Source organism: Vipera berus (assembly GCF_964194415.1).
Source record: "Vipera berus genome assembly, chromosome: 16".
Classification (NCBI taxonomy): Eukaryota; Metazoa; Chordata; class Lepidosauria; order Squamata; family Viperidae; genus Vipera; species Vipera berus.
Window position 1 is genome coordinate 8800586 of NC_138219.1, and position 10517 is coordinate 8811102.

At 40.9% G+C, this 10517-nt stretch overlaps 2 protein-coding genes across 2 annotated transcripts; both read right to left on the reverse strand.

Annotated features, from left to right (window-relative positions):
* Positions 1-4004: 4004 nt before the first annotated feature.
* On the reverse strand, positions 4005-4697 carry LOC308675116 (uncharacterized protein; the record flags this gene model as incomplete). Its single annotated transcript, XM_081340117.1, has 1 exon — positions 4005-4697. One exon carries the CDS (start codon positions 4695-4697, stop codon positions 4005-4007), a length of 693 nt encoding a protein of 230 aa, XP_081196243.1.
* A 3264-nt stretch (positions 4698-7961) lies between these two features.
* On the reverse strand, positions 7962-8708 carry LOC308675117 (uncharacterized protein; the record flags this gene model as incomplete). The annotated part of the gene is made up of 1 exon (XM_081340118.1): positions 7962-8708. The coding sequence occupies one exon, from the start codon at positions 8706-8708 to the stop codon at positions 7962-7964; it is 747 nt and encodes a 248-aa protein (XP_081196244.1).
* Between the last annotated feature and the right edge of the window lie 1809 nt (positions 8709-10517).

Consider the following 10517-nt stretch of genomic DNA (forward strand, 5'->3'; position numbering starts at 1 on the left):
TTTCTCCAGACTGGGCATTCCAAAATCCTGCAACCGTTCTTCATATGCTTTAACTTTGTTTCTGGTCTGGAATCTGTCTTTTTTTTTTTAATCATCCATGAATATAAGGTCGGCTGGAAAGGCAGAAAGGGAGGAATCCTAAACACTTCACCATCACTGTCACCACCATGCTGTCTGACCAGTTCAGAGGAACATCTAGTTCACTATTCAGCCCCATTCAAAGCCTGCCCAGATACCTCCAGGAGGTTTTTATGGATGGGAGGACATCTTAACTTCCTTTTCACTGTCATCCTCCAACCGTTGGGTTTAAAGCAGGCCACCTTTGATTCTGGAGCTACTCTGAATCGAACAAACTTGAGGTAGTTCTTGTCCTCCATGAATTTATCTTCCAACCCTTTACAGAAACCATCCTTTTCAATGACCATCCCTGTATCTGGTGTCAACAAGCCCCTCTGGATAACTGCGTTTTTTTTTAATCCATTATCAATCTCTGCGATGGATTTCCCTACTAGAAACGAAGGACCTTCCACCATCCTTATTCTCCTAAAATATCCAGGGGTCCATATCTCTACGATATCCCCTTCCATCTCTTGGTCATTTCCCTCATCGTTTAACCTTCTCAACATTTCTGCTTGCCCTTTGCTTTGCTTCTCCCTTCCCCTAGAAGTTGGAGGAGAGAAAAAAAATGAGCTTGGTCAGAGAGATGAACAGAAGGAACTTACCTGGTTCTCAAGGAGATCGCTGAAGGACGTCGAGCTGTAGTATGGACACCCCTTCCAAGGGACCTTTTTATATACTTGTTTCTCAGGACATCTGGGCGTGAGACATCAGCCAGCTATGCCTATGTTTATTTTTCCTTTGTCTCTTGAATAAAAGACCACTCTAATTAGCTCGCGATCTGCAACCTTCCTTTTGACTCAGGCTATTAAAATCATAATAAAGAGCAAATGAATGCATTTTTTCAGTCCATGACCTCGTGGATGTAAATGCCGGGCACACCTAGGAAGAAAAACCTGGGAGCGGTGTGTGTGGGGGGGAGATCTTGAAGAGATTTTTTTTTTGTCCATCCCTGGAAGTTTTCAAAATAGATTGGACAACCATTTGACCTGGATGGTATGAAGTCTCCTGCTCAAGCGGGGGTGTGTGTGTGGGGGTGTTGGACTAGAAGACCTCTGAGGTCCCTTTCACTTCTAGGATTCGACGCTCTATGTTCTAAGCCGCAGATGATTTCAAATTAAAAGAAAACGCTTGCTTGAAACTTGGTATGTTTTAATCCTGTATGATGTAAATCTGGGATTAAACTCATTGCAAATATATATATATATGTATATTTTTCCCTTGGGGAGCCCACAACAGCTTTAATTTGTCCCTAAGCAAAAGATGAAAATTTTACTCGAACTTTTGAGGAATGTAGGATTTGTTCATTTGGCTAAGGATAGAGATAGGGATCTTCCTTATTTGTCTCCACTGTTATGGCTATAAAAATGCATCCATGGGCTTTGGAATCTGGGCAGGCAGTGGTGAATAGGTAAAACATTCCTTGCATATTATAAACGGCAAGATTCAGTTGGCAGGCTCAAGGTTGGTTTCAAACGGGCTGGGTGACAAGTCTGCCACGGGATAAGGTACAATCTACTGTAGCTGTGTAGGAGGCTGGTAACCAAACTGGATGTGAGAAAACTTGACGTGTTTTCATTCTTGCTTCGGAATAAGATGAAAGGAATTCAGGAAGTTGCATTGGAAGGAATCAATTTAGTGGCTTATCAAAATTCAGGCAACACTGAGTAAATCCGAATCCCCTCTTGTATGCTCACTGATAAAGGACAGAAGGAGATCCGGTGGTAATTTTCTGATGTTTGGGTTCCAGAAAATGCAAGCAAATATATTTAAGAAGGCAGAAGCCAACAGTCTTCACTTTCAAATGTTAAGATTTCTGTTTTGCTAGTTAAAAAAAAAAGTTGAAATGAGTTGCAACGTTTCTGGAATCTGAAACAAAATGGCGATATGGAGAAATCTCGTTCTCGTTCTGTCTCAGGATTCCCGTATGGAGAGTTGTTGACTTACGACCGAAATTCAGCCCCCAATTTCTGTTGCTAAACGAGACAGTGGTTAAGGGAGCTTTGGCCCATTTTACAACCTTTCTTGTCACAGTTCTTAAGTGAATCACTGCGATGATTAAATTGGTAACACGGTTGTTAAGGGAATCTGGCTTCCCCATCGACTTCACCAGTTGGAAGTTCGCAAAAGGGAATCACGTGACCCCACAAACGTGAGTCGGTTGTCAAACCATCATAAAATATGAGTCGGTTGTCAAAATATGAGTCAGTTGTCAAACCATCATAAAATATGAGCCATCCTTAGAGATTGCAAAGGATCTGAGAGTTGTAGGACGAACTGAGAATTGAAAACCTCATCTGAGTTACTATTTGAGTAGGTTTACTCAAGTAGTCTTTAGCAAAGCTTAATAGATGATTTTGAGCCGCGGGAAACTTAGTAATAGTATACTTAGACAACATATGCACAGTAACCTACAATTATATATGTAGGAATTTAAATCCTAATTCGTTATGCAAAGTGTTGCACACTATGTAACTTACACATCAGAAGTTCAATACTTCTATGCATAGTTTGAGACGGATCACATTTTTAGGAGGGTGTCTTGTTGTTGACAATAAATATTTGGAGCTGCCGTCTCAGAAAACTGTAGCATTTAATGAGAAGGATCGGGTGCCATTGTTTGGTGTGAGGAATTGTGACTATTTCTTTCCTCGCTGCAGAAAGGTCTCTCAAAATCTTGTGAGAACAATTGGATGGAAAAAGAGACATCTTTCTTACCCCTGTGACAGTCAAAAGTCCCTAGTCCTCAAGAAACTAGCATCCAGGAAAAATAGCAGGGAATGTAATTCTCCACCACATAGAAATAGAGTGGATTTAATTCCACTTAAATTTAAAGACATTAAATTGGAGAGTCCTAGGGATCTAGTTTTATTTTTAGTGACTATTCTGGCATATATTGAGACAGGAAGAATCCGCTACTAGAATATATATTTTGGATAATAGACAATATTTGGAGCCATGTTATAACTTCTGCAGCCAGAAGAGAGCAGACTTATCCTATGAATGAACAGGACACCTTAGTCTTTTAATAGATTTTTGGTTTCTGATGCTTTTATTGATGGCATTCCTTTATGGTTTAAAAAGGGACCTTGGATGTTTTACACTGCTTCATCTGTATTCAGAGTAAGTTAAATTTTCACAGTGAAAAGTGGAAGTGTGTTTGATAAAAAAAAATAGAAACCAATAACCCACTTAAAATAATTGTCTAATGAGAGGTATCTGGAGCTGAAGACCTAGAAGCTCAATGGAATTCTCTTTTCTCTAAAGCTTTGTTTCAGAAAAAGATGCCCAACGTTAAGAACGTGAAAGGTTGACATGGAGCAGAACTTTTGCACAACAGAAGTATAAAAACAGACGTAATGTCAGCTGGAGCTATCTACAATTGCAGTAGCTTTTCCTGACCAGATCCTAAGTGAACCCAAAATTAATCCAGATGTTAGATGTTCGTTAGATAGACAGTATTTTGTGGATCTATCCAAATGCAGTTAGGTCTAGTGCCCTCTTGTGGCCACATTATGCATGACACTAGATATGGTTACAGCATGGAAGTATATTTTTTTTGAATGATTCAATCAGAGTCGCTGAGAGTGAGTGGGAGGCCATATAAATTCTCATAAATAAGTAAAAAGGAAATAAACTAGTAAATAAATAAATGAATTTGTCCTAGGAGAAGTCTAGAATTATTTTTTAATGTATAAATTTTATTAACAGCTTTAAGAGGAACATTAAAACTTAACACAAGCTATCCAGAATGGTGATATTTCAGTGGGAACAGACTTTGGAATTTGGTAGAGTCTCAATCTTTCCTTGTTCTGGAAAGCCGTATATTACACATGGTAAGAAGAAAAAGAAGCTTTCCTTTTACAAAAGCAAAAGCAAAAGAAGATTCAACATCCACTTGATGTTCCTGCGCATGGCTCAAAGCACACCCCTCTCCTTCTGCCACCGTATCCTGAAGCTGAACATGCTGGTTCAGCACATACTCCTGTTCCATATCCTCCAGAAGACATTATGCAAGGTTCTGCGCATACACTTCTCCTGGCAGGGCTGCAGCCTGGTTCGGCACACACTCCTCTTCCACTACCACACCTTCCAGATGTTACGCAAGGTTCTGCGCATACACCTCTCCCCGCAGGTCTGCACCCTGGTTCAGCGCACACTCCTCCGGAGGTAGCACATGGTTGAGCACAAGCCACGGTCCCTCCTCCAGATCCACAACATGACCCACGATCTGAGCACGCATGAGAATAGTGCCCCCCAGTGCACCCATCGCAGGCATCTCCAATTGGGCGCCCCCAATAATCTCGGGGTCCTCCTGAAGGGTTGTGAACACAACATCTAACTCGTGGGTTTCCTCCTGGTGTACAAGTGCACGGGCGGTAGCAGTAGCACCGGTAGTTGTGGCCACCTCTTCGGGGTACATTGCTCCTGGGATTGCAACACGTCACACAGGCGGTGTTATCAACATAACGGAAGGGTTTACGACGAGTATCTAACCAGGATCCCGCTGGGTCGTACCATGTTGAGTTCAAGTTGAAGTAGGCTTCTCGTCCAGAAGAATAGATTCTTTCTTCTGGCATGGTGGGTGGAACTGAAAGCCTAGGAGCAAAATACACTGAAATCAGAATGACACCCCCACCCCCACCCCCCAAAAAATAGAATGCGTGAATGTGATTTTCGAATTGAAAATTATGACAGAACAAATTTACATTATAATAGACTAGGTGGGTCCATCTGATCGAGGAGAAAAGAACTGATGTAATAAGGCCGCGGAGAGTTATTAAATGTTCCAATATTCCAGAATAATACTAAAATACTTGGAGAACTATTTATTGATCCATTATCATAACGTGCATGTTTGTGTACACACTTTTAACTCACACATTCGCATAAGCCTTCAGCTGAACTTTAATAAAACATGTAATTTTTAAACCCTTTAAAATATTGTAGGGCACTGGGCACTTAACTTCGTACTTGGTACACGCACCTAGCTTGCTTTTTGTTCCATCTCTGATTTTCAACCTGTCCAGGAATGATTTTTCTTATAAATTATATCATCCTTCTTTTGTAGCTGAACTCAATGGGGTGGGTCTTTCTATTCTCTAAAGCAAGAGAAAACAAAAATTGTTCTCTCATCTGTCATAACCTTCAGAAAGTTGAAAGGGGCTTCCATATTTCTTTTCTTGTTCCGTGGTCTTTCTCCCTGACACTGTTTGTGGCCATGTGTCAACTATAAGAAGGCAATTTGGTGCCCTCCAAATATTTTGGACCACAGTTCTCCATAAGATCCACTAAGTGTGGGTAATTGTAAGGAATCATGTGTGCTGCTCCCAACATATCTAGGAGAACACCTAACCCTCTAGACAATCTACTTTGATAAACAGATAAAAGACGTAGAGACAGACTTACCTTATCAATGAAGGAAGCAAATGTTCATGAATGAAGTACTTAAGAAACAGAAGTTCTTATATATGGCTTCAGTACTCATATATAGATGATACAATGTCTTGGGAATGGTAGGCAGGTCCAAAACCATGGATCTGAGAGACTTTAACACCTGATCCATTACTTAACTATGGTTCAATGGATGGAGATACATGCAATTAGCAGTCACTACTGGATCGGTGATGTAGATGACAAAGTATTTTCCCGCGTTCAGAAGATAGACGACAGAATTCCAATGGGTCCACAAACAGAAGATGATTGGATGACAGCTCAGAGGAATCAAGGAAGACGCCATGATCAATCAACGCCCCCATTGGGATCAATTGCATCAGCTGCACGCCAGACTCTTATGCAAAATAATTTATGGCACCCCGTGCACAATGACTAGAATGTTATTAACTGCAATTGTTAATGTTAATGGTCTTCTAAAAATGTGGAGTCTATTGTTGTCTGGGTTGTTAAAAAAAAAAGCCAGTCTACAACATGAGCTCGCCTGCAAAACACAAAGTCTGCCAGTATAACCCAGCAAAGGAACCTCAGTTGTGATAGCCTGGGTACCAAATGTCTCTTTGTAGCTATTTTGGCACCCCGATGCAAGATGTGGAAGTGAATTTAGGCAGACTCATGGAGACAGTGGAGGACTGGGAGGGCTGGTGTGCTGTGGTCTATGGGTTCACAAAGAGTAGGACACAACGTAGTGACTGAACAACAATTATGTAAGATGTAATAACGGGCTGAACTTCAAAGTAGCATTTTGCTGCATTGTAAATGATACTCGTCTTGAAATATCTGGAACTAAACTCAAAATTTGTCTTGCTGTCCACTGGCTAAAATTCTGGTGGGCTACCACACAGCGTTCCTAAGCTGACTCCTTGGCAATACAGGATGATTTCTCTTCTGCTGGCTGGTGAATCACTTGAAGGAGGGCATGCCAAGCATGTGGCAGAGCTGAGCAGTCCAGAAATTATCAGCTGCACAAGATGTATCCCTCATACATTCTTGAGAATGTTCTCAAGAACATGATGGCATCAAAGCCATCTTCAGTAAATGGCAGAGAGTAAGAGGCAGAGAGTTCCCATGCTTTAGTGTGTGGTCACAATGACATCAGATTCATCCACATGAAGTCCCTTTGGCATGTTGCAGTTCCCCTTAGAAATGGGACCTTTCTGCTCTGCTTCCAAGGTTCCCAAGCAAAGCCAGAATGATGCCATCAACCCAAAGGAAGGAGGAAATGGAAGGGGTTAGGAGGAATCTCAGGATGGTCAGGTTGGGGAAAAAAGAAATTTTAGGAGGTCACCGCAGAAATGCAAAAATGAGGATTTGTTTAGTGTCAAATACAATGTTCTGATCTTCTTTCTGGATGTAGCAACAGAGATTGGATGTTGCCGGATGGAAGTAGATTGCAGAACTTGGGTTTTTTTTGCAGTTGGCTTGTGAGCTGAGTGGTTGAGGGATTTTTTTCCACCAAGTTGATTGCCTATAATGTAGCCTTGATAGACCTAACATTAGCTGAGCCTTATTTCTGAATCATTTTTGGATGTAACTAATTTACAGCTAAAGAGGAGCAGAGTGACATGTTTTATAGTTTGGAGGGGTTTTCCTTCATTCCTTAACAAAATAAGTTTTAAATACAAGTTTAAAGATTTATTTATTTTTTGAAATAAAAGCTAAAGACTAACTGGAATGTGGATTTTGGAAAGTTACAAACAGATTAAGGATCCAGATGGGTTTGAAATAAGATTTTGAAACTAATTGTGAGAATCCTTCCCTGTGGAAAACTGCTCTTGAATTCTTAAAAAAAAAACATGATAGGATGAGGCTTCCACTGTTGGACACTAGAGGGAGCCAGAAGAATTATAACAATAGGAGAAGAACATTTAAATTTAACTAATGAACCTCTTCTTATTTCATGCCATGACACCCATAAAAAAGGGATGGCACAATACTTGTTTTGTCACTTGTCCTTTCTCCCTCCCCCTCAAATTTATCTGGATTATCAGGTTCACATTATCTTTGTTCTATCTCATGAGGACATTCCTAGAAAACTTCAGACAATTGTTAGGTCAGGAAAAATAGATGCTTTAAAAAAAAGAAGAAGAAGAAGAAGAAGAAGAAGAAGAAGAAGAAGAAGAAGAAGAAGAAGAAGAAGAAGAAGAAGAAGAAGAAGAAGAAGAAGAAGAAGAAGAAGAAGAAAAGGGGGAAAAAAAGGAAAAAGGAAGAATTCTGGGAGTGATGAATGCTTTAATAAGTTCTATGGTGTTACATATGTATTTTTTACATACAAATTTGATTGTCAAAATGTCCAGGATAAGTAATTACAAGCATATCAGGTAGCAAATGAATAGCAACACAACATTTCGAGCGAGATTGTGATGTTCATATTCAGCACAACTCGGCAGCTATTTCTTCAGAAGATGGGGAGGTGCTTTGCAAACCTCTTTGACCTGGCAGATCTCACGTTGTGGTGGACAGCATGACTGGGCTGGTGGACAATGTTTTTGTTGAGGTGGATAGCACGGTTGGGCTGGTGGACAGTAGGACTGGGCTGGTGGACAATATTTTTGTTGAGGTGGATAGCACGGTTGGGCTGGTGGACAGTAGGACTGGGCTGGCGGACAATATTTTTGTTGAGGTGGATAGCAGGGTTGGACTGGTGGACAGTAGGACTGGGCTGGTGGACAATACTTTTGTTGAGGTGGATAGCATGGTTGGGCTGGTGGACAGTAGGACTGGGCTGGTGGACAATATTTTTGCTGAGGTGGATAGCAGGGTTGGACTGGTGGACAGTAGGACTGGGCTGGTGGACAATATTTTTGCTGAGGTGGACAGCACCGTTGGACAGGCCGACAGTACTTCTGTACTGGAGGACGACAACATACAGGTGGATGGCACTTCTGCACTGGAGGACACCACTGGGCAGGTGGACGACACTTTTGCACTGGAGGACAACAGGATTTGACAGGAGGACGGTACTTCTGTACTGGAGGACAACACCGTTGGACAGGGGGACAGTAGTTTTGGACTAAAGGATATTTCTGTTTGGTTGGGCAGCATTTTTGAGCTGGAGGACAATATTTTTGTCTTGGGGGACAATAACTCTGCACAGGAGGACAGCGTGATGGTGGAGGTGTATCACAGCATTCCATTTCAGCCCTCCATCTCACTGAGTAGCTAGACGGTTCCCAACTTACAGATCTCATATAATTATTGTATGAATCTTCTCCACCACCACATTCTGTTGTATACATTTCTTGAGACTTTGGATTAGACCTGTAAAATATACACATGCTAGGAACACAAGGATAAAACTATTTTAGATTTAAAAACACAATTGATGAATTAAATTGGTGACTGACTAGAACTTTTTTTTGTAATCTTTTTCTAGAGCATTTCCTGTGAAGAACGTGTCTCAACATTACTTGGGAGTTAGTTAAGAGGCACTAAAATTATGACTTGGTGATACAACACATTAAGGCTTATTGTGCTTTGTTTGGCTGAAGCTATGTCTTGTAAACTGTGGCATGTAGAACAGCATGTTGTGATTTTACTCAATTGTGATTTATTCACAGAATCATGGATGAACAAACCATAGCTTAGCCCAATGTGTGAAGGTCCTGGCTGTGGACCAAAATAGTTTGTTTCAGGATTCACTCCTTCTGGTTCATTTTCTACCTTACTTTAATCCTAGACCTTACCTACCGCCCACCCCCACCCCGCAGTATCTGTCCAGGTTGCCAGACACCCCACAGCAATCAATATGAGCCATTGGGGGCTCAAAAGGAATGGCAACTTCAACAAATCTTAACCACACAGATGCTGCAATATAGTACTGATATTTTTGACTCATATATAAAATACAAAAATAAGGAAGGAAGGAAGGAAGGAAGGAAGGAAGGAGGGAAGGAAGGACAATGATAGAGTAGTAACATTGATCACATTTGTTCCTACTTATTCCCCTTAATGTGTTTTAGCCAATCTTGGAGCTTTTCTGAATTTATCTGCCATTTTCACTACTCGCAAAACTATATAGCGATCAAGGATATTGTAGGTTCTGATCTGTCCGTCATTCCTAGGTTAGCCTCCTAAGAACTGTGAGATAATTGGACAAATCAAGAGTTGGCTCAGATGGATGGATCTTGCTACTGATCCCTTAATCAAAAGTCTTATCTTCCGAAATCTTTCCTTCTCAGCACAACCTGGTCTCATTGGAAAGTTGAAAGCCAATTGTAGCCATCAGGACGACTGCCTTATACACCCATCAAGGTAATTTACAACTTGTATGTTCCAATAAAGAGAAGGATGGTAATAAATTAAAAAAAACACCTTGGGTTTCCAAGATATATTACTTACCGAAGGGTCCTTCTCTTCTAATTCTTCAGTAAAGATAGCAAGGAATGATGACAAGACGGTTTTATAATAGTTGGAAAGATCCCTTGTGACTGGCTGGATCCCTTCTCGGTAAAAGGAGAAAATATCCCGTCACCCAGTTGTTAGTGGTTGTCTCGATTTGTCATTTTAAGTGTTTTCTCGTGCCTTGGCAAACCGAATGCTTTGCATATCCAAAGAGGTGACTAAGCTTACCAACCATCTGCTCTCTGGATTCCAATGGAAAAAAAGCCAAGATAAATAATGTAAGAGAATAGCCCGAAGCTACTGAAAACTGCCTGCAGCTGAGTTATAATTAGCTGTACAACAAAGACCTTCTGATTAGAGTATCTACCTTTTGCTTTGATCATCTGATAGTGACAGTGACTTCAGTGGGCTGGGTCATCTTACAAAACTTCAAAGATACGTAAATTGGGCAACCCCATTGGAGAAGAAAAGACCCTAAATTTGGAGAGGGTGTGTTTAATTGTCCATTTGATATTTCTCCGGCAATCTCAATAGATGTTTTTCAAGAGCTATCTATACTCTACGGCCCAGAAAAATTTCTACCGACCATCTGGGTTTTTCAT